Raw genomic sequence first — 24,937 nt, forward strand, 5'->3', positions numbered from 1 at the left:
TAAAGTAAAAATATATGGCACAGGCTTATAAACATTGTGGAACCGCCAATGACTTAGCCTACTCATGACCAGAATACAGAAGAAGAAAAAAAAAAAATATATATATATATATTTAAAGCTCAAACACATGACAATGATAGTCTTGTACTGTGATATGTTTAAAAAAATAAAAAGCCTGTTGTATGTCTCCATGAAGGCAGCAGCCATTGTTAAAGTATGAAATAATGAATGTGTAATTTGTCCTTCACTGCAGTCTACTGTTATGCCCTGTCTGTTTCTCTGACTATGACACCATAGCAACCACATAAGTGTTTCTGAGTTGGTCCCAAATATACAACTGACCAGAGAATTTATTAATTAGCCTATCAAATATGAGATTTGACAAGAGGACAATTGCCGGATATCAGCATCACAACATCATAACATTCTATATTAGTAATATGTTTATACATTATAATGTCTTATTTTGACTCTGAAATTACATCCCTGGTTACAAGATCTAAATTTGTTCTTATAAACAAAACAGTCTCAAGGATTGAGAGAGAGAGTACACAAGTTACAACTCCACAATAGAGGGACAAATAATGATTGTTGTAGCAACATTGTCCTCAAGAGGGCGGTGTGATACCCAGTTGGATGTAATAACTGAAGTGAGATTCTTCGAAACCCAGGGATCATCATCATCATCATCATTATCATCATCATTCCATCTGAGATTATAAGGACACAAGCCCTTTACTCATGATAATAGGCTACGTAACATTGTGGGTTACTTCAATGGTATTACAATGTAATAATGCTGAATGTGTTATGTTTAAAAAAAAAAAAAAAAAAATGGAAAAAACAAACTCATTTATACTTTGTATTTTTTCGACTTTCTTTTCATTCATTAGGTTGCTACCTGTCGACCATATATGATTGCTGTCGATTCACCTGAGTTGCAAAATCTCAAAGAAATCCCTGGGTTGTCTTTCACAATGTACGGTGCTGACCGGTATTCCGGGCATTGACGTGAGTGACGCTCATTAGCAGCAGGGCGAGAGACTCTGGTCAGTGGGAGTGGTACTAAAGTAAAACTGTGCCCGCCCGCCTGGCCACACTAGAACGTCTCTGAAAGTTTACATGACTGACCGCTTCTCTCGCGCTCGTGGATTAGCCTATACCCGCAATTTAAAACGGCCATTCTCCATTGATATGTGAGTTGTATCAATGATTTGTTGTCAGCTTTAGTTGTTGTCACTGATACAATGTATTCCCTTATTGTGTTGTTTATTTGAAGCCAATGGTAGGTGACAATTACGTAAGATAACTTCTTAACAAGTATTACAAAGTTGTGAACTGTGAGCTATTGTCAGAAAAACGTATATTAGGCTATAGCCGTATATGCAACCAAATATGAAAATCAGAACTATGAGTTTCACTTATTCATCCTATTTATCTCAGTCAAATGAAAAAGTAACTATTTAGCTTTTGTTTCACTTTAATAGCCTGTCTTCAGCTTGCCTGAAATATTCAACTACTTTCTAATGACCATTTTCTATAGTTAGAGTGAAAAAATGGACCGCTATGGGTCTGATGCTCGATACATAGGCTACGAATGTCAGCGTTATTAGGCATCAACAATTCGGGTCTGTCTGGTTAAGGAAGTAGCCAAAGTTACATTTGTTTTGATTTGGTTGCATATAGACAGTTTATAGTATTTTTCCCCTCGCACTATATGAATAGCAAGAGCAGTCTCTCCCGTTTATTAGATCTCTGCATTGTAATATTATTTAAAGAAAGCGACGCTGTACCATTTCCTGACAGACTGGGCCAGCAGTTAGTTACTGACAACTGGATTACTTATAGAGCTCTGCGCCCTAATGTGAATAAAGCTGGGCTATGCAAGAACAGATAGCCCTATTGGAAGTATAAACTTAATACGTTTGTAACCTATCATTACAATGTTTTCAGATGATTCATAATCAAGAATTTCCATGCTTGTTATTGTACAAGCTTATTCTAGCATGCATGTTAACACAATACATCCCCTGTGTTTTATTTCAAATGGCAACACATAACATTGGAGGAACAATACTTTTTTGTGTGAAACCGTAAAAGGAAAAGTTATGTCAACTCACTTTGTGCTACATCCTTATAAATAGAGTAGTATATCCCCTCAGGATTCTCTGTATCCACATGCTGATTTATTATATAGTTATTCCATACCCTTAAAATTATAACCTGCCCACTGCTTGTTGCATGTGCTGTAGTTGGTCAGTATTGAATGATTATCATATTTTGAATCTGGATTAGGTATCATAGCAACAGTTGTAATCAAGCACCTTACTAGCAAATGGGGGGTAGTTGAGTAGAGAGCAGTACAGTAGAGAGCGGTACATTTATTAGCAATGGCCTTGTTAATCATCACTAAAAAAGATGTTAATCAGCGTGCTGCATTTCATCCTGCCCGTTTAGGAACAGGCCCTCAGGAGAAAAAATGAAATCCTATAATAAGCTCAGATAGCATAGCACTGTCCAAGATAAAAGACAGAAAAATAGATAAAAGATAAAGTGATGCAGTTAATCTTGGCAACACCATCTCACCATTTCATTGTCAATGGCAAAGGTTCCTTGAGGGGATTTGTAAACCTTGCCAGCATTGACTGTAGAGGATGATTATCACATTGATTAATGGATTAATTAAGTATTTTTTAATTATGGCAAAGAGACAGTATGTGCATTGAAATTATATTAATTATACTGTGATGTGATGATATAAATATTAAACATCAGTTATATCAGAGGTATACACTATTTCTTATTGATTGTACCGTGTCAGTATTATTTGAATCACCTCATCTATGGGAGAATCTCAATTGCATACTCCTCGCATCCTCTCTCCTCCTTCTCAAAACCCATTGGAGGAAAAGGTCAGAGGGGAGGGACCTCTGGCTTTCTCATCCAATGGGTTTTGAGAAGGAGGTGAGGAGAGTGGAGAAAGGATGCGAGGAGTATGCAATTGAGATTCTCCCTATGACTTTGCTTGGCAGTCGGCTATCTCCGACTGATGCCCTGCCTCTTTTCTCCTAGCTGACCTTTGACCTATCAAGGCTGGATTTGTGTAGTCACCCCTCTGGAGCGGAACCACTGCCACTACAGTCACAGCCGTGCTGCCATTGGACACTGCTCTCGCTGCCCAAGCACCTAGACACTGGCTAGTGCTTCTTTGAGACTCCTGCAGATATCTGACTTAGAGATGGAGAGCAGCAACATGTCGCTTTTACCTCTGCTTCTACTGTGCCTTGCCATCGCCACTTCAGGTAAGACCAATGTTTGGTTGAACCTCCAACTTCCATCTCTTCTAAATGGTTGTGTTAGTGAAGAGCTGTTTGGTTGAAAGCTAGTGTGCTAGACTTGACTTGGAGACTGGTATTGAATTGAAGCCTAGAGGGTCTTTCCTTCTGTGTAAGCAAAGTAAAAAAAACAGCCATTAACCTTCATTTGACCTGTCATGACTTTGTTATTCTAAACTCGTCTCTTTTTCAAAAACCAACCCAGTGCTTTATTTTCTCTCTCTGTAAACCATTAGGATTTCAAGTTGATCGGATGAGTCTGTATATAATAGGATATCGTTTAGGTACAGAGATTTTGTTTCATTTTGGGTCTGACTGACAATAATTCCTGAAGCCTCATTCATTTAAAACTTGTAAAGGATAAGGACTAAATGATAAATGTGTGCATCAGTCAATTATTGTGCTGGTATACGCTATAAGCAGGGTAGACCTTTCTTGCGTTGCATGTATATTTTTATCAAGTAAAACATATATTTTTAGGTATGATAAATGGCTGTAGTTGCTAGTTGGCAGCTAGCTGGAGTGTCATGTAGGGAATGGAAAAGTATCTGCAATGTTCAGTAATGCTCTGACAGGTCTTGTATTATGCTTTGGCTGCTAACAGGTGTGGTGGATCCTTTGGGTGATGCTTATTGTCAGTTGGTTATGTAGTCAGACGAAGCAGATGTGGTGCAGGCCATTCCAGAAGACCTTCAGGTTCATACACTGATATCCTCCCTGTGCTCAAGTGGTACTTTGTACTTAGTATGCACATTTGATGTATTTGGCTCTAGAAGAAAAAAGAAATCAGCCAAAAACATAACTGAAACATGCCAAAACACTTACTGGAATATTCTATGAGCCCCTCAAGACTTCAAAATGGGAATACTATGTAGTAATGCTGCTGAACACAGCATTTTGTTGACTCCAGTCACTAGTGAGAGGTTGTGGCTGAACTGTCTGTTGACAGTGTAGCCTTCTGCAGTGGATCCTGGTTGGGGAGCTGTGTCCTGTCTGGGTCTCACTGGATTAAATCCCTGTTGAGGGTCTCCATTTGCGCTCCAGTCCAGACGGTAGTTGGGCTCCAGACTTCTGTTCTGTAGTTCCATGGGGGCTGTCAGATTTACAGTCCCTCTCTGGGGGTGTCCCAACGGGGGGCTGTGTCGACTGTAGGCCCCATTCAGGACAGTAATTTCCAATTGGGGGCTCTGTTGACTCTTGCCTTCTTCTTTGCAGTAGCTCCATAGGAGACTCTTAATTGTTCTTCCCCTAAAGCGGCAATGTATTGATTGATGTCCCCTTCTGCTGTAGTTCTCCATAGGAGCCTGCCACAGTTCCTCCTTCCTTCTTTCAGGGGGGCTGTAGTGACTATATCGGCTCCCAGCTGCAATTAGTTCCCTGTGGGAGCCTGACGTGACGGTTGTCGACTCTAGGTCTCCCACTGCACCTCCGCCTAGCCGGGTCCCTCTCCACAGACCGAATGAAAAGTACAAAAGCGATTAGGCAGCCACCAGAGAGGGAGGGGAGCCTGGAGGGGACCTTGGGGGAAGCTGACAGACATATGGAGGGAGGTAGATGGAAGGGAGGGTGAGTAGCTGAACAGCAGGCAGGGGAGCCACTGGGACCCACATCCTCAGGAAGCCATGCTGGAGGCGGAGGGGTGGGGAGGGGTGCAGATGATGGTGGTGGTGGTGGTGGGAGGGTTATGTAACTCTCCAAGAACATATCAGTGGCACAGTGGGGGGGCGATCGGGAAAGGGGTGCACAGAGAGAGAGAGAGAGGATACGTTGAGGGATGAGGCAGAGAGATGGAGAGACTGAGATAAGAGATGACGCGAAGGAGAGGGAGAGACAGAAAGAGGGGAGGGACTAAAGAGAGTGAGAGAGATAGAGAAATAAACTATGGCAAGATGCAGAGAGAGAGAAAGAGAGGGAGAGAGGGATAGAAAGAGATGACAGACAGCTCCTTAGTAGGGCCTTATAGAGGGAAATTACAAACCAAAAGAAACCCCCGGCTGCCTCTGTTAAAAATGGCGCTGGGAGTCTAAATAGCTCACTTCCCCACACCGCAGCAGAGCCAGCCCTGCAGACTGCAGCCAGACTGGGTGGCAGGACCAGGGAGACATAGTGACGCGACCACAGACTGATTTCTATCTCACTGTTGCAATTAACAATTAATTTCCTCTCTTTTCCTCTCTTTGACTCTAGCAGCGCTGAGTGGGACTAGCTATGCTACAGCTCCTCTCTCTCTCTCTCTCTCCCTCTCTCCCTCCCTCTCCTCTCTCCCCCCCCCCCCCCCCCCCCCCCTCTCTCTCCTCTCTCTCGCTCATCCCTGGAAGGAAGAGAAAGCGTTTGATGGGTTATGATAATGTTTGCAGCCGGAGAAATGTTCCTGTTTGTAGATGTGTGATGATTCACTTTATCTCTGGAGTAAATCAGGGCAGCAGTGTCATGTAAAACATTTAGAGAGCCAAAGGATTCTTTCCAGCTCGCAAGTTGTGTTTTTCTTGAAGTAAGTTGTTAACAAGTCATTCCCCTCATGCGACAAGACATACAGCATATCAAAGCACTGTAAAACACATCTAGCCCACTCTAATATAGGCTATGCATAACCTAATGTTAATGTAGGCACTCTTTCATCTAGGAAACCATTTAATTTAAACCTATTTAATATTTTATATCTAGGAAACATATTTTGCGGCTAACATTTACAATAGTTTGTTTCTCATCTGCAAGGAGATGCTTCAAATAAAGTCAAATGTATTCATCACATACACTGTTTACAGCAGGTAAAAAAGGTGCAGCAAAATGCTTATGTGCTAGGTCCTTCAACAATACAGTACATTAATCAATAATCAATAATAACAATGAAAAGAGTCGAGTCAAGTCAAAAATAACAAGTAGTTGAAGTAATAGAAGAGGTAATGGACTGTATTTACACTGTATTTACAAATATAAAGTGGGTACTGGAATCAATAGTATATAATAGAACAGCAGCCTTGTGTGTGTCAGTGTGTGTGTGTGTGTGTATGAGTTCTGAGTGTATGTTTGCTTGTGTGTGTGTTTGTTTATGGGTGTTTGTGTGTGTGTGTGTGTAAGTTTGTGTGTAAGGGTTGGATTTGTGGTTAGTCAGTGCAAATCATTTCTAAGGTGCATATCACTAACAAATTGCTGTAAATTTACAGCAAAGAAATCTGTATTACAGTACGGTACTGTAAAGAGCAATGCTCAATGGCATTCCGCTATACGAAATTGAGCTCAGGTGCATCCTGTTTCCATTTATCATCCTTGAGATGTTTCTACAACTTGATTGGAGTCCACCTGTGGTAAATTCAATTCATTGGACATGATTTGGAAAGGCACACACCATGAATTTAGAATAAGGCTGTAACACAACAAAATGTGGAAAAAGTCAAGGGGTCTGAATACTTTCCGAATGCACTGTATTTGTTGCACCCGTTAGTGAAAATGCTGTACCAATTGAACTGATATGTGGTAGTGCCAGCAAGTCTTACATCTTTACTGTTTGAGTGTTTTGCCATGTCCTTTTTTGTCTGTTTTGCCCTGTAGTCACAGCCAGTTTGGAAGCCTTTGTTTAGGCCTCTACATTTACATTTACATTTTAGTCATTTAGCAGACGCTCTTATCCAGAGCGACTTACAGTTAGTGAGTGCATACATTATTTATATTTTTTCATACTGGCCCCCCGTGGGAATCTAACCCACAACCCTGGCGTTACAAACGCCATGCTCTACCAACTGAACTACATCCCTGCCGGCCATTCCCTCCCCTACCCTGGACGACGCTGGGCCAATTGTGCGCCGCCCCATGGGTCTCCCGGTCGCGGCCGGCTACGACAGAGCCTGGATTCGAACCAGGATCTCTAGTGGCACAGCTAGCACTGCAATGCAGTGCCTTAGACCACTGTGCCACTCGAGAATACCTACCTCTAGAAGAGCAAGTGATATAAAACACCAAATATTAGTAAATATGCTGTAATATACAAATACCTAGCAGCCAACCTGCTTGCACAAATCCCAAGTAATTACTGTAGCATTTACTTTCTTACAGTCTAGTAGGCTAATTTTACAGTATTGTACTGTATCGTTGCTCTGATATTACAGTAACTTACAGGAAGCTGGTGGCAAGTTACTGTGAAAACTACAGTAACGAACTCAGCACTAGCCAGAGATGGGCAAAGATACATCAAAAGGTATCTAGTTACAATTGCAAAATATCTTGAAAACCAATGTTTCCTTAACTACAACAACATTCTCAATAACGGTTACAGAAACGTTTTAATTGCTGTGACATGTGTAAAGAAAAATCAACCTTAGTTTAAGTCGCTCTGGACAAAAGCGTCTTCTAAATGACCAAAATGTAAATGTTAAAATGAACTCGCAAGGCACATTGCTGGGTATTATTCTAATAAGCTCCGCCCTCAAACTATTTGTATTTTGATCAAATATGGCCTTGTTTGGGGCGGAGCTCATTAGAATAATACCCAGCAGTGTGCAGTGTTCATTTCACATTTACATTTTGGTCATTTAGCAGACGCTCTCATCCAGAGCGATTTACAATCAGTGCATTAAACTAATGTAGATAAACAAGAACATATCACAATCATAGCAAGTAAAAAGATTATGTTACCTAGAATGTTGTTGTAGTTAAGCGGGCTACTTGCAATTTTATTTTTGTATTAGAAAATAAAAAATAAATGTATTCTAATTAAACTGTTACAAAATACATTAATAGTACTTCAGGCTAGTGAAATACAAATTACAAAATAGTTATTGAAACTATTGAAATAGCTATATCAAATACATACTGCCCATCGTTGGCACTAGCTGGCTGCACTGTGAATCTGCAACAGTTTACTAACCACTGTGCTTCCAGTAATGCACTGTAAATTCTAGAAATACAGCATGTTGATGTAGTCAGGTGTTACAGCAATAAGCTGTAAATTAGTGTTTCAGTAAAGGCCTGTAAATCTACAGTAATTTACTGGCTTCTGTGCTGCTAGTTATTTACTGTAAAAATGACAGTATAGTCTCTCCGGTGCAAATAGTCTCTAAGGTGTAGGTTTGTTCAGGGAGACAGCCAGGTTTAGCTTTTCAGCAGTCTGATGGCCTGGTGGTAGAAGCTGACTCGGGTGACTGGAGTCCTTGACGATCTTTCGGGCCTTCAGCCCCAGTAGTACTGCTATAACTTGGCCATGAGGCAAAGAGAGAGAGCACTATAACAAAGACACATTTAAACATGGAGTACTTATGCATCACTTTGATGCGTAAGTACTGTATGGCAAACAAAAACCACCGTCATTGATATTTCAGTGTCCACTCATTTCAGTCACTGTTTCTGGCCAAGGCCTGGGCCTCGCCTTCCTGTCTTCCCCATCGGTAGTGCACCGTCCCTGGGGCTCGGTATGGCATGGGTCCGTCGGCTGGCTGTGGTGTGAGCCTTGAATGCCTCATTAGTAGCGGACGCTGATATAAACTCTTCATCAAAATGGCAATCTCCTTGTGCTCATGCCAGTGGTGGGCGCCTGCACACTATGGACAGATAAGGCATGGCGCTGTGCAGCTCCTATCTCTGGCGAGTCTGCCCTTGCTCAGCCAAATGTCTGCCCAATCAGAAGTGTTGAAAGGGGACTTGTACCTGTCTCTTTAAAAAAAGAAAACTCAGGCAAAGTGCTTGGTTGACTGTTTGTTTTTTATATTTTGGTTGTTTGGTACCTATTTTGCATTTCCCACTATGCAAATTCATAAAGTATTTAGTGTGCTCTGTTGGTGTGCTGATTTGATCAAAGAGTATGCAGAGAGTGTTGTCAGCTAAACTTTTAAAAGACAGGAAATTATTATTGAACAGTTGATGCTTTGAAGCTATGATGGGTGTCATAGGCTTTAATTGAAGCTTGTTGCAATGTGTCTCATGGACTGGGTGTATAACGTGGAACCTTCCTGTTGATTCAGGTGTCATGCTGCTTTCTCTGGATTCATGTGGTAAAGTGCTGAACATTTCTCTTTGATTTATGCCAAAATTGGTGTGTTCGGGGGCTTGTGTGTGTGTGGGTGCCTGTTTGTGTGTCTGCACGCCTGTATGCTCTTGTGTGTGTTGGTGTGTTTGTGTAGGGGCCACTTTTAGGGTTATAGAGTGTGCCTCTGAATATGATCAAATGCTTTTGATTAGTGCTCCTGTAGGGCGGCCCCCGAAGTGACTTATCAACTATGCAAAAGGTGTTATTGTCTCCTCAGGAATTCAGCCTTCTCTTTGCTGCTCTCCACATTCCCCATTAAGTCACAGTTTTGTGAAGCAGTAGGTGCTGTTGTCTTTATATCCTGTAGGTCTCATGTCTGATTGGGGGTTAACTCAACAGTAATGCTATTGGTCAACAACTCAAATTTTAAATCCAAACAACTCAGATATTATAAAAGGGACTTATATTAATTGTCTCTTTCTCTTTGTTCCTGACCTGCCATGGTCAGATACACTCTCTAAGTGTTGTATAGTATACTGAAACTTGTTTGACACTAGAACATGAAAAACGGTTCAGTACTAGAATTTTGGTTACTTTAGGTACTTCTGTCAAATGTGTCTCACGTCATAAAGTCTGTCTATCAGCGCAGCCGATGTCCCCTTACAGCGCGAGTGCACCGTTCATGCCTCTTGCCTGCTCCACTTACTCATTGATAGAGCACTGGGAGTCTGGGCTGCAACATGTTAGCTCCCCACCAGAGGAGGCTGGTGGGAGGAGCTATAGGAGGACAGGCTCAATGTAATGACTTGAATGGACTAAATGGAACTGTATCAAACATATTAAACATATGGAAACCACGTTTGACTCCCTTCCATTGATTCCATTTCAGCCATTACAATGAGCCTGTCCTCCTATAGCTCATCCCACCAGCCTCCACTGCTCTCCACTCATGCTGCACAGAAGTTAACACACCTGAATAATGCAACATGGCATGTAGAAATGTTCAAACTGTTAATTACTGTTCGCAAAACAATGTCCATTCAGGCTAGAACACTTTACAATGCAAGAAGATACCGGTAGCTTCCAGTTTTGTAGTCTAACTTTCATTGCTAGCTCACAGCTGAAGCTAACATCAATTCACTACACTAGTACTTTGTTTGTGATACCAAACCATAAGGTAAAATGTGCTAATTTTAAAGCTGATTGTCAACAAAAACTGTATTAATAAACTTAATCGTCCTTCCATCATGTTCAAACATACTTCCCCCCTTCGTCTGTCACGTCTATTTCTCACCGAACTCAACTGACCGTGTTGGCCTTAGTGGTGGGGAGTTGACTCCAAAATAATTGATTCCTCAACTCCTTGTCCGTCGATTACCATTTCTGGGTGTCAAACTTCCTCGACTCCTAAGATTCAGTATTTTTGCAATGGAGGAAACTACTTGCAGTAAGCTACATCCGAAAACACAAACTCTTGCATCTTTGACAGCAAAGAAAGAGCGAGCTAAATAGAGCGGAGAGAGAGGGGAGGGGCACAGCCAGGCATAGGTAGGCATGTCTGCCCAGAACCGTGCATCGGTATTCAAAAGATGTATAGGCTATCGCAATGCTGTATCTCGCAATTTCTTGGCTTGCAATGTGTACGTCGCTCTGGATAAGAGCGTCTGCTAAATGACTAAAATGTAAAACATTTAAATGTGTCGCGCAAGTTCACTCAAGGAGGGGCTATCAATGAGTAGGCTGAGCTATTCTACACACAACAGACTGAAGACCAAACACACACTAGCGTTTTGCATAGCGAAGAGAAAGAGCAGGCGAGCGGCGAGGGAGGGAGAGGATCGGGGCAGGCAGGCAGACATACAGTTGGATTCGTGCGCATAGGCTATATCTAGGTAATCTCGCAATGTATTGTCTTGCAATGCCTCGTAAATTCACCGAAAGTATGTTAAAGTATATATTAGGCTATCAATGAGTATGGCTAAGCTATTCTTCATAGTGCCAGTGAATTTAAGTTGAACATAGCCAAATGCATCAGTTTAATAAAGCCTAATTGTGCAATAAAAAGTATTGTGCCTATAGTTTATTTAATGAAACCCTGGCGGGCTGTTGATGACCTAGGTCAGGGCTCTCCAACCCTGTTCCTGGAGAGCAACCTTCCTGTAGGTTTTCGCTCCAACCCCAGTTGTAACTAACCTGATCTAACTTAAATCCATTTAAATATTACACCTATACACCAAGTACAAGTTATCAGTGTATGTTATTATCGTCTAGACATGACGTTGAAATATCTTCACGCCTAGAATAAAAACCTCCAGGCTTCCGTCATAAGAGTCAATTTAATGTGGAAAAAAATCAGAATTACAGGGGGCAATTTGGAAAAACTAATCCTGTGTGAATCATCCTCTGGAATAACGCACATGCTTGTATAATTATCAAATCAAGCTTTATTTATACAGCACATTTAAGACATGGAATGCAACGCCATGTGCATCACAGGAAAAAATATAGAATCAATTAAACTAAAAGCTGAAATATTTACTACACAACAAACATAAGATTAAAAACAAAAGACTGACAAAAACTGAATGACTAAAAAACACCCCAAGGAAAAGCAAAGCTAAAAATATGTGTTTTAAGATCTCTTTTAAATATGTCCAGAGTTTCGGTCGCCCTCAGTTTCTCTGGCAGGCTATTCCAGAGGCTGGGGGCATAATAACTAAAGGCTGCCTCTCCATGCCTCTTGGTCCTAGGCTTTGGGATAGTTAAAAGGCCAGTGCCAGAGGACCTGAGGGACCTACCGGGTACATAATTTAAAAGCATTTCTGACATGTATTGGGGTGCACAATCGTGGACTGATTTAAAAATCAATAGAATAATCTTAAAATAATTACATAACCCAACGTCTCTAGTGATATCGATCCGAATAGGGCTATACCATGGCAAAGAATAGGCTTATTAGCGTATAGTGCGCCGCATCATTCCATCGTCAAGGCTGCGCACAGCATTAATATGACTGAAATATTCTAGTTCCTACACATCACCTAACATATTCAAACCAAATAGGCCTTTTATAGGCTAAGTTGTTGAGCAAATTGATCAGTCTTCTAGAATTAAAATGTAGTCTTCCGAGTAGGACTCTGCAATAATGACGTGTTGTGTACGTGTATGCGCATCCGTTTCAGCATGTTTTGGGAGTCGAGCAAAAATCCTAGATTCGTGCACAACTAGTGGACGTGTGGCTCGTCATGAATGAAGTCATTACGAGGTTTAAAGAGACAGCACGCACTTTTATAAAAGAAGAGATTGCTACTTCTATGCAAATGTTATTGATCAGTACCATATAATAAGTCCCAAATGAAAGGGAAACAGATTGTTTGTCATCTGTAGCCACATGAAATCATCGAGAACAAGCTCAATAACTATTGAATATGAATTCACCAGTATTGGGGATAGGCGTTTTACATTTTAGTCATTTAGCAGACACTCTTATCCAGAGCGACTTACAGTTAGTGCATACATTTTGGCTACATCTTGATTTACCCAGTTTATCAACAGAGATTTACCATTCAAATAAATTATGACCATTATGATGTTATGCATTGTAGTTAGATTGATACAAACAATGTCAAATTAATTGTATGATTGTATAATTGATTCATTTATACCTACATGGCTGTCTCTGAAAAATGTTGACATAAAATGTCTAATGTAATGATATTGAACTCAAAAGATGCCCAACGATTGAACAGAGCAGTAGCTGAGTTTATCTGTCAGGCTCAAGTGCCATTCTGTGACTTTGGCTAATACACCTTTTTTTGCCGTGGTATCGTTTTGATATCGTTTTGGTAATCGTTTTGGTATCGAGTATCATGATGGTATCGAGTATCGTGTACTGAACCTGGTATCGAAGTCAGAATTCTGGTATTGTGACAACACTACTCTCTCTCTTTCTCTCTCTCTCTCTCCCATGGTTTATTTGTCTCTCTCTCTCCCTCTCTGATCATGCTTAGATACTTAATGTTATGTTAATGTTAGTATTGTCTTGTAACTTAAGCTTTATGCCTTGTATGTGAATCATTCATTTTTCAAAATGATCAAATAATACCATTCCTTGATCTAAACTCATAATACATGATTGCACATGGTTTTACTATACTATTTATGGAGTCAGATATTCAGTTTTAATAGACTTTGTTCATAGTCTTATCTCGGGTCACATGTGAGGTACTGTATATATATAAACAGTACCAGTCAAAAGTTTGGATACACATTTCACATTTTACATTTTAGTCATTTAGCAGACACTCTTATCCAGAGCGACTTACAGTTAGTGAGTGCATACATTTTCATACTGGCCCCCCGTGGGAAACGAACCCATAACCCTGGCGTTGCAGGCGCCATGCTCTACCAACTGAGCTACAGGGGACACACCTACTCATTCCAGGGCTTTTCTTTATTTTTACTATTTTCTACATTGTATAATAATAGTGAAGACATCAAAACTATGAAATAACACATATGGAATCATGTAGTAACCAAAAAAGTGTTAAACAAATCTAAATATATTTTATATTTGAGATTCTTCAAAATATCCACCCTTTGCCTTGAAGAGAGCTTTGCACACTCTTGGCATTCTCTCAACCAGCTTCATGAGGTAGTCACCTGGAATGCATTTCAATTAACAGGTGTGCCTTCTTAAAAGTTAATTTGTGGAATTTCTTTCCTTCTTAATGCATTTGAGCCAATCAGTTGTGTTGTGACAAGGTAGGGGTGGTATACAGAAGATAGCCCTATTTGGTAAAAGACCAAATGAGGCAAAAGAGATGGCAAATAGGTCTGGCTGTACAACTGATTGGCAAATGTACTGCAAATTGAGAAATCATGTGACTAAACTGAATAAAAAGAAGAAGAAACTACACTATGAAACAAAGATAAATGACATAAAGAATGATAGTAAAAAGCTTTGGAGCACCTTAAAAGCTAACTCCGCTCCATCATTCATTGAATCAGATGGCTCATTCATTGCAAAACCCACTGATATTACCTACTACTTTAATGATTTTTTCATTGGCAAGATTAGCAAATTTAGGTATGACATGCCAGCAACAAACGCTGACACTACACATCCAAGTATATCTGACCAAATTATGAAAGACAAGCATTGTAATTTTGAATTCCGTAAAGTAAGCGTGGAACAACAATGACAAGCCACCGGGGTCTGACAACTTGGCTGTCTGTTTGAACTACTGGCACACAGCTTGGACAACCATGCATACCCCACAAGACATGACACCAGAGGTCTCTTCACAGTCCCCAAGTCAAAAACAGATTATGGGAGGCGCACAGTACTACATAGAGCCATGACTACATGGAAGTCTATTGCACATCAAGTAACTCATGCTAGCAGTAAAATTAGATTTAAAAAACAGATACAAATACACCTTATGGAACAGCGGGGACTGTGAAGCAACACAAACATAGACACATGCATACAAACACACAATAACATACGCACTATACACACATGTACACATGGATTTTGTGTTATAGATATATGGTAGTAGAGTAGAGGCCTGAGGGCACACACTTAATATGTTGTGAAATCTGTTATGAATTTATTGTAATGTTTTTAAAATGTATAACTGCCTGGCAGCAGCTAATGGGGATCCATAATAAATACAAATACAAATACACTGACACCATAGTGAAGAAGGCACGACAGCAACTCTTCAACCTCAGGATACTGATGAAATTTGGCGTGTCCCCGAGGGCCCTCACAGTGTCCTACAGGAGCACCATCGAGAGCATACGGTCAGGCTGCATCACAGCCTGGTATGGCAACTCCATCGCCACGGGCCGCAAGGCTCTTCAAAACCTTTATTGTTATGCTATCCCCTATGCGACCAACCAAAAGTGGGCTCGTTAATATTTTCTGGGAAATCAGTGGAGAAAACAGGGTAATGTCTGTTGGTCTATGATAAACATATGCTGTGCAAAGCAATATCAATCTTGAATGATTGGAAGCACCCAGTATGCAATGCGTCTCTGCTACTTCCATCTGCTCGGTGGAACAGTGTAAGCACAGCAACCGCTAAATTAGTTTTTCCCTTTAAAAGCCACGTTTGCTAATTAACGCCTGGAAGATTAATAGACTCTCGCTATAGTGGAAATTCAAAATGTCTCATCGTTTTGCAATGAATTAATTTCTTCACACTGGGACCAACCTGAAGACTGAGAGCTAATAAATTGTTTATGGAACACCTTGTCAATTTAAGGGAAGAGGCAACCGAACCAATGAAACAAAAACATTGCCCTCTCTGATGCTGCCTCGAATATGACAGATATATGTTTCTGTATGTGTGTGTGTGTGTGTGTGTGTGACAGAGAGAAACAGAGAGAGATATGGAGAAAGAGGGAGAGCCTGTATCAACAGAACGGCAATGTATTTAACGTATATCTAAAGTTTCTTGCATCACCGTTCTAGGAAATAACTGCTAGTGTAGTGAATGACAAGAGCACACACAGTTTGTCTACATCAAAACGTCAGATTGGAACAGCAGCAGACAGACAGTCCATGAACACTAATTGGGAAACAACTATCAAGCCTCTAAGAGATAGGTATGTGTTGTGTGTGTGTTTGAGTGAGCCATAGGCCCTCCAAATGTCATTGGATTTGTTGTTGCGTCTACTTCCGACAAAAGGAGACGTCTGACAAATGGCTCCTAGAGGTGTAAACAGAGCTACTGTATATGAAGACAAGCTGTATCCAGACCAGCTTTCACATCCCCAATGCCAGTACCACATAACATCCCTAAATAACACACAAATAACCCCCCCCCCCCCCAACCCACTACCACATACACAGTAGTAGTGAAAGTGACAGTGATAATCAGGGACTTATTGATAGACTAGCGAGATTTGTATGGCCTGGGGAGATATAGGGAGAGAGTTAAGGCACTGTGCAGTGCAGTGTTGTGCAGTATAGGGGTGAGAGGCCAGGGGACACTGTGAGCCCCTGCAGAGCACTGATAAGAGCTTGTTTACCTTACTGTGGATGGTCAGGCCTCAGTCTGCGGCTGCGGAAACAGCGGGACAATAGGTGTGTAGAGCTGGAGAGGAGGGAGCAGGCCTGACCCCCATCCCCTCCCCTCTCTGTGCTCCAACCACCCGCCCCTGACAGAACACCCCCCCTACCTCCCCTCTTCACCATCATGGCTCCTCTGACCAGACTCGGGACACAAATAGCTTACTCTGCCTCAGGGAGGCAGTAGCTCCTGACGGTGCTCTGTGTTTGCCAGGGTTTCCCCAAGATTTCCTGATAAGGCGGGGTTAGGCTTTAGATTAATGGTTCAGGGCTGCAAACACCATTATTGGAACCAGTTGATAGACATCAAGGATGGGCAAAAATTACAAAACACAATTACAAAATACGAATACAAAATACTATTACAAAACACCATAAAGATCAATGTATCCAAATAAACTACAAAATAGTTGTATTTTAATATGTATTTCGTAAAAATATGTGTTTTTTTTATTTTAAAATACAGAAATACATTTGCAAGTAGCAGGCCCGAACAGCAACAACATTCTAAGTGATGGTTACAGAAACTTTCTACTGGCTATGACTGTGATATGTTGTTGTTTATCCACCATAGTTGAATGCACTGACTGTAAGTCACTCTGGATAAGAGTGTCTTCTAAATTACCAAAATGTATATGTACTGTATATGTGAAAATGAACTGCAAAGCACACTGGATATTATTATTGGCCTTTTTTCGGGGTGGAGCTTATTAGAATAATACTCAGCATGCTTCGGAAAGTATTCAGACCCCTTGACTTTTACCACATTTTGTTACGTTACAGCCTTATTCTAAAATGGATAAAATAAAATAAAAATCCTCAGCAATCTACACACAATACCCCATAATGACTAAGCGAAAACAGGTTTTTAAAATGTTTGCATATTAAAAAAAATATAACCACAAAAAAAATACCTTATTTACATAAGTATTCATACCCTTTGCTATGAGACTCGAAATTGAGCTCAGGTGCATCCTGTTTCCATTGATCATCCTTGAAATGTTTCTACAACTTGATTGGAGTCCACTTGTGGTAAATTCAATTGATTGGACATGATTTGGAAAGGCACGCACCTGTCTATATAAGGTCCCACAGTTGACAGTGCATGTCAGAGCAAAAACCAAACCATGAATTCGAAGGAATTGTCCGTAGAGCTCCGAGACAGGATTGTGTCGAGGCACAGATCTGGGGAAGGGTACCAAAAAATGTCTGCAGTATTGAAGGTCCCTAAGAACACAGTGGCCTCCATCATTCTTAAATGGAAGAAGTTTGGAACCACCAAGATTCTTCCTAGAGCTGGCCGCCCGGCCAAACTGAGCAATCGGGGGAGAAGGGCCTTGGTCAGGGAGGTGACCAATAACCTGATGGTCACTCTGACAGAGCTCTAGAGTTCCTCTGTGGAGATGGGAGAACCTTCCAGAAGGACAACCATCTCTGCAGCACTCCACCTATCAGGCCTTTATGGTAGAGTGGCCAGAAGGAATCCACTCTTCAGAAAAAGCTCTCAGACGATGAGAAACAAGATTCTCTGGTCTGATGAAACCAAGATTGAACTCTTTGGCCTGAATGCCAAGCGTCACGTCTGGAGGAAACCTTGCACCATCACTACGGTGAAGCATGGTGGTGGCACATTATGCTGTGGGGGTATTCTTCAGCGGCAGGGACTGAGAGTCTAGTCAGGATCAAGGCAAAGATGAACGGAGCACAGAGAGATCCTTGATGAAAACCTGTTCCAGAGCGCTCAGGACCTCAGACTGGGGCAAAGGTTCACCTTCCAACAGGAAAACAACCCTAAGTACACAGCCAAGACAATGCAGGAGTGGCTTCGGGACAAGTCTCTGAATGTCCTTGAGTGGCTCAGCCAGAGCCCGGACTTGAACATCTCTGGAGAGACCTGAAAATAGCTGTGCAGCAACGCTCCCCATCCAACCTGATAGAGCTTGAGAGGATCTGCAGAGAAGAATGGGAGAAACTCCCCAATTACAGGTGTGCCAAGCTTGTAGTGTCATACCCAGGAAGACTCAAGGTTGCCAAAGGTGCTTCAACAAAGTACTGAGTAAAGGGTCTGAATACTTATGTAAATTGTATATTTCTATATATATAAAAAAAAATCTTCTTCAAATTAGCAAAAATTTCTACAAAGCTGTTTTTGCTTTGTCATTATGGGGTATCGTGTGTAGATTGATGTGGAAAAAAACAATTGAATCAATTTTAGAATATGGCTGTAACCTAGCAAAATGTGGAAAAGGTCAAGGGGTCTGAATACTTTCCAAATGCATTCGTATTCAGTTCATTTAGCAGACGCTCACACCATAGTGTCATCAGAGTTCTGATACCAATGCAGGGTTGAAGGGGGCCACAAAATGGTCAACCACTATAAAAAAAATTGTATAGAAAAGTATTTTGTATTTAGAAAATACAAATTACAGCTCTCGAAAGTATGTTGTTACGAAATACATTGGATTGTAGTTCAGCCCTGTGTAATACAAATGACAAAATACATATTGTTAGGGTCCTGTTGTAAGGGGGCTACAAATCTGTGGCTTTTAGCAGACTACTGTATTCATGAAAAAATAAATACAAATAAAGAATACTCTCTTGATTCCCCAGACTACCTTTTTAAATCAAATTCTCAGGTCTTGATGTAAAATAATGAATATCCTATCTCAAATATAGGTGAATGTAGGATAGTACAAGTCAAAACTGCTTCATCTGCATTTTGCTGTTCCTCCCTGTCGAAGTGAATAGTGGTTTGATCCTTTGACTCTGTGAGGAGACTCAATAAAGGAAGTCACTGTTTCCAGGATATGGCTTGTTGCGGGCAGGGTCACATTGCCTCTCTTGAATATATTACCCTTAATGTCAGAGTTGTGTGGGTTTTTATTTCTAGCAAAGGTCCTCTTTCTGCTGAGTCGGGAGATCCACCCCACAGAATACTGACGTTGGACCTTTCACCCCCTCCCCCCGAAATAAGAACTGATAGTCTGATCCAAGTCAGATGAGGCTGATGATAAAGTAATGCGTTTAGTATTTCTGCTTTCCGACAACTGTTGAGAGGAAGGAGCCATACTGGCTTTTTCCGCTACATGATGTCATTGTTCACAATACACGTACAGATGTAGGATCTTAATTTGAGCCAGTTTGCTACAGCAGCAACAGGAAATATGAATTATTATGTGTAACTTTACAAACAAATGCACAATGTTCAATCACCCTATCACGGGCAAGGCCATTAAGATTAAGGGCATCATTACATGTTCCACCAAAAATTGGGTATATCTGATCAAGTGTATTTGTGGTCTATGCTATGTAGGTAAAACAAAACAAGCTCTGAAAATAAGGATAGCAGAACACAGGAGTAATATCAGGACTCTTAACCAGAGAAACCCTGTGGCTGCGCATTTCATGGAGGCTCGTCACAACATCAGGTCTCTGAGATACATTGGTATCGAACATGTTAAGAGTCCTAGGAGCAGGGGAGATACTGATAATGTATTACTGAGAAGAGAATTGTATTGGATTCACCGTTTGTCCGTCATGTCTCCAAAAGATCTTAACCAAGAGTTTGATAACAGACCATTTCTTACATGAATATGTCACATTGATTTGTCCTGCCATCCAGGTCTCCACTTGGTAATGTTGTACATACAGTATACAGTATATTCGATTTTCTGTAACTACAACATGTGCCCATCTCATTGATATCAAATTATTATTAGAGTTTTTGAAATAGGTCACTGTAATTATATCTACGGCCACCGCGCATCCTGCGCGTAATGGTCAAATGGGCGGGTATTTCAACAGTTTCCAATGTAATATTCTTTTTCTGTTGCTTAGGTTTTAACTTGGACCGATTTGTATAAAACATTTATGCACTCACTAACTGTAAGTCGCTCTGGAGAAGAACGTCTGCTAAATGACTAAAATGTAAAAATGTAAATATAATCCTTAATGACCATATGTACATCTGTGATTAATTATGATTGACTATGCGCTAAAGTGAAGCGATTTGTTTCCACACCCACCATGCGTCATGTGCCTAGTGGACATGTGAAGTGAAATTGTCACGCCCTGACTCAGGGGACTCGTATATGTTGAGTCAGGGTGTGTATGTTCTATGTTATATATTTCTATGTTGGTGTTCTAGTATGTCTATTTCTATGTTGGCCGGTGTGGTTCCCAATCAGAGGCAGCTGTCGCTCGTTGTCTCTGATTGGGGACCATACTTAGGCAGCCTTTTGGCACTAGTTAGTTGTGGGATCTTGTTCCAGTTAAGGTATGTTGTGCTGTGCTGCCTTGGACTTCACGTTTCGTTTTGTTTGTTGTTTTGTCGCGGTGTTTAATATTCAATAAACATGCACGCATATCACGCTGCGCCTTGGTCCGTCCCATCTATAAACGAACGTGACAGAAGCTCCCACCAAACGAGGACCAAGCAGCGTGTCCAGGAGCAGACAGCCTGGACATGGGAGGAGATCCTGGAAGGAAAGGGTTCCTGGACATGGGAGGAGATTCAGGCCGGGATGGATCGCCGTCCTTGGGAGGAGACAGTGGAGGCGCGGTATAGAGAGGAGCAGCGGCAACGCAGAAGGTGCCGGCCGAGGAAGAAGCCCGAGAGACAGCCCCAATAAAATGTTGGGGGGGGCTAAAAGGGTGGTTGGCGGAGCCTAGTGTTAGAGACAGAGCCAACTCCCCGTACTCATGGGAGGAAGCGTGTGACTGGGCAGGCTCCGTGTTATGCGGAGCTACGTACTGTGTCACCAGTGTGCCGGCACAGTCCTGTACGTCCTGTGCTAGCACCACGCACGTGTCGTGCGAAGATGGGCATTCAGCCAGGACGGGGTGTGCCGGCTCAACGCTCCTGGTCTCCAGTACGCCTCCTCGGTCCCGCATATCCTGCGGCTGTTCTACGAGATGTATCGCCAGTGCGCGTGCACAGCCCAGTGCGTCCTGTGCCAGCGCCCCGCATGTGTAGTGCGAAAGTGGGCAGCCAGCCAGGACGGGTTGTGCCAGCTCTCCGCTCCAGACCTCCAGTCCGCCTTCGCAGTCTCGTCCGGCCCGTTCCTGCTCCTCGCACCAAACCAGTGGTGCGTGTTCCCAGCCCGGCCCGGCCTGTTCCTGCTCCTCGCACCAAGCCAGTGGTGCGCGTCGCCAGCCCGGTCCGGCCTGTTCCTGCTCCTCGCACCAAGCCAGTGGTGCGCGTCGCCAGCCCGGCCCGGCCTGTTCCTGCTCCTCGCACCAAGCCAGTGGTGCGCGTCGCCAGCCCGGCCTGTTCCTGCTCCTCGCACCAAGCCAGTGGTGCGTGTTCCCAGCCCGGCCTGGCCTGTTCCTGCTCCTCGCACCAAGCCAGTGGTGCGTGTTCCCAGCCCGGCCCGGCCTGTTCCTGCTCCTCGCACCAAGCCAGTGGTGCGTGTTCCCAGCCCGGCCCGGCCTGTTCCTGCTCCTCGCACCAAGCCAGTGGTGCGCGTCGCCAGCCCGGCCCGGCCTGTTCCTGCTCCTCGCACCAAGCCAGTGTTGCGCGTCGCCAGCCCGGTCCGGCCTGTTCCTGCTCCTCGCACCAAGCCAGTGGTGCGTGTTCCCAGCCCGGCCCGGCCTGTTCCTGCTCCTCGCACCAAACCAGTGGTGCGTGTTCCCAGCCCGGCCCGGCCTGTTCCTGCTCCTCGCACCAAGCCAGTGGTGCGCGTCGCCAGCCCGGTCCGGCCTGTTCCTGCTCCTCGCACCAAGCCAGTGGTGTGCGTCGCCAGCCCGGCCCGGCCTGTTCCTGCTCCTCGCACCAAGCCAGTGGTGAGCGTCGCCAGCCCGGCCTGTTCCTGCTCCTCGCACCAAGCCAGTGGTGCGTGTTCCCAGCCCAGCCCGGCCTGTTCCTGCTCCTCGCACCAAGCCAGTGGTGCGTGTTCCCAGCCCGGCCCGGCCTGTTCCTGCTCCTCGCACCAAGCCAGTGGTGCGCGTCGCCAGCCCGGTCCGGCCTGTTCCTGCTCCTCGCACCAAGCCAGTGGTGCGCGTCGCCAGCCCGGCCCGGCCCGGCCTGTTCCTGCTCCTTGCACCAAGCCAGTGGTGCGCGATGCCAGCCCGGCCCGGCCTGTTCCTGCTCCTCGCACCAAGCCAGTGTTGCGCGTCGCCAGCCCGGTCCGGCCTGTTCCTGCTCCTCGCACCAAGCCAGTGGTGCGCGTCGCCAGCCCGGTCCGGCCTGTTCCTGCTCCTCGCACCAAGCCAGTGTTGCGCGTCGCCAGCCCGGCCCGGCCTGTTCCTGCTCCTCGCACCAAGCCAGTGGTGCGTGTTCCCAGCCCGGCCCGGCCTGTTCCTGCTCCTCGCACCAAGCCAGTGGTGCATGTTCCTAGTCCGGTTCGGCCCGCGCCTGCTCCTCGCACCAGACCAGTGGTGAGTGTGTCCAGTCCGGCACGGCCCGTGCCCGTTCCACCGGTGCCTGGTCCAGCACCAGTCAGCCCCTCTCCAGGTTCGGGGTCTCCCACACCAGGGTCCAGACAGGGCTTGGTACTTCGTGGGAGGAAGGAGAGGGGAAGCAGCGCGCCGAGGTCCAGACCAGACCAGGGGCGCAACAGGGAGGCGGAGAATAGGTGGTGGTCACGCCCGGAGCCGGATCCGCCTCCGAGGCGGAATGCCCACCCGGCCCCTACCCTGTTATGTTTATGTGGCGCGGTCGGAGTCCGCACCTTTGGGGGGGGGGTACTGTCACGCCCTGACTCAGGGGACTCGTATATGTTGAGTCAGGGTGTGTATGTTCTATGTTATATATTTCTGTTGGTGTTCTAGTATGTCTATTTCTATGTTGGCCGGTGTGGTTCCCAATCAGAGGCAGCTGTCGCTCATTGTCTCTGATTGGGGACCATACTTAGGCAGCCTTTTGGCACTAGTTAGTTGTGGGATCTTGTTCCAGTTAAGGTATGTTGTGCTGTGCTGCCTTGGACTTCACGTTTCGTTTTGTTTGTTGTTTTGTCGCGGTGTTTAGGTCTGGGAGTTGACCAGAACAATAAGACTAGAAGGGACAGTGAAGAGACAGACACAGACAGGCAGAAAATGATAAGGGAGGAGGAGAGGTATTAATGGCAGATTCAGCAAGATGGCTAGACACGATTCAAGCCAAAGACCTAAATACTCGGATAAACACTGTGACACACTGTGAAGCATGAGCCTCATCATCATTTCCTTAACATCCTCTATTATCTTATCCTATCATCCAGATCATATCATACATCTCATAAAGGCTACATCCTCTTGCATCTAAAATCATGATGCATTCCTTCAACCCTGACTCACATCTAACTCACATCTAAATGGGAATCACCACCATCGTTCCTCAACATCTCTTCTTCTCATGGAAAATAAAATGTAAGGCGCTGCTGATAAAAATAGATAAAGACAGAGGAGGAATGGAACGGCACTTCTCTATAGCTCATTTACCAGCAAACCGCTTAGTGAGGCCGTTGGCATTTCCGGGTCAGGCAGAGGGGTCAGTGTGACTATGGTTTATATTCTTTGTGACCGGTAAATAGGATAAGCGGAGGATCTCTCTCTGTGTGTGTGTGTGCTTTGCTCAGTGGTGGCAGACACCAAGGGGTGATTTACGTAAAGTAGTCCCCCCCCCAGCCTGTGCAGTCACAGGCTGTTGACTCTGTCACATGAGACAGCGTTTCTTTATGGGAGGTAATCTGGATATTGAGTGGACATTATGAAGGCACAGGGGCAGAATAACAGGATGCTGGGTCTTGACTAGGGCAGGAGAAGAGGGATGATGAGAAAAGAGAGGGAGGATCTCGCTCACTGAACAGTGGGGAAAGAAAGAAAGCCACAGTTCATTAACGAAAAGATGAGAGGCTGGAAAGAAAGAGCTGTTTGTGTGGTGGGTATTGGCTTGACTTTACTCATGCCCCTTCTCTCTCTCCCTTCTCTCCCTCCATCCCTCCCCCTCGTAGTGATGACAATGTCCTCTGCCTGGGCTCTCCGTCATCATCAGGCCAGCTGTCTAAACAGGGCATTTCCTGTTGCCCTCACGAACATTGTTGTTTCCTGTTCAACCCCCCTCTCTCTCCCTCCATCCTTCCATGGCGCTGATCAACCATAAACCCCCTCCCCCATAGACCTTGCACCTTGTAGTTATAGTAGGGAAAGCCTAGGTCTGCAGGAGCGCTGATATAGGATCAGTTTAGCCTTTTAGATCATAATGAATAAGGTTATATAGACAGGGGTGAGCTGATCCTAGATCAGCACTGGTATTCTGATATGCTTTGTGAATATGAACAGGCCCTGGAACTGAAAAGCTATGATTGTCTCTTAGGTGTTCATTGCAGTTTTGATCTCTCGTAATAAGTTCTCAGAATAAACCATTAAACGTGTCTAAATCCGATCATTAAATTCTGCCACTGTGAAACGTATCAGCTGAATGATAACTGATCTTTCTAGAAAATGGCGAGGCATTCGAATCATCAGAGGAATTTAAAGATCAATCACACAGAACGAGCTGAAAATCCTCATACATTTTCCAATGGAGCATTGTCCTCTGCGCTCAATAATATCAGCCCTTTCCATAATGGGTGTCAGTGGTAA

The 24,937-nt window shown here is 43.8% G+C and overlaps 1 protein-coding gene across 1 annotated transcript in view; it reads left to right on the top strand.

Annotated features, from left to right (window-relative positions):
* Positions 1-1,093: 1,093 nt before the first annotated feature.
* The window catches only part of LOC311127373 (endoglin-like), a 50,988-nt gene continuing 27,144 nt past the window's right edge, over positions 1,094-24,937 (top strand). The window contains exons 1-2 of the mRNA XM_084159217.1: positions 1,094-1,196; positions 3,073-3,302. Coding sequence (XP_084015343.1) covers positions 3,239-3,302 — 64 coding nt within the window. The 5' untranslated portion in view covers positions 1,094-1,196; positions 3,073-3,238. The remainder of the gene's footprint in view (positions 1,197-3,072; positions 3,303-24,937) is intronic.

The sequence above is a fragment of the Coregonus lavaretus genome (assembly GCF_964263955.1).
Source record: "Coregonus lavaretus genome assembly, chromosome: 4".
Lineage (NCBI taxonomy): Eukaryota > Metazoa > Chordata > Actinopteri > Salmoniformes > Salmonidae > Coregonus > Coregonus lavaretus.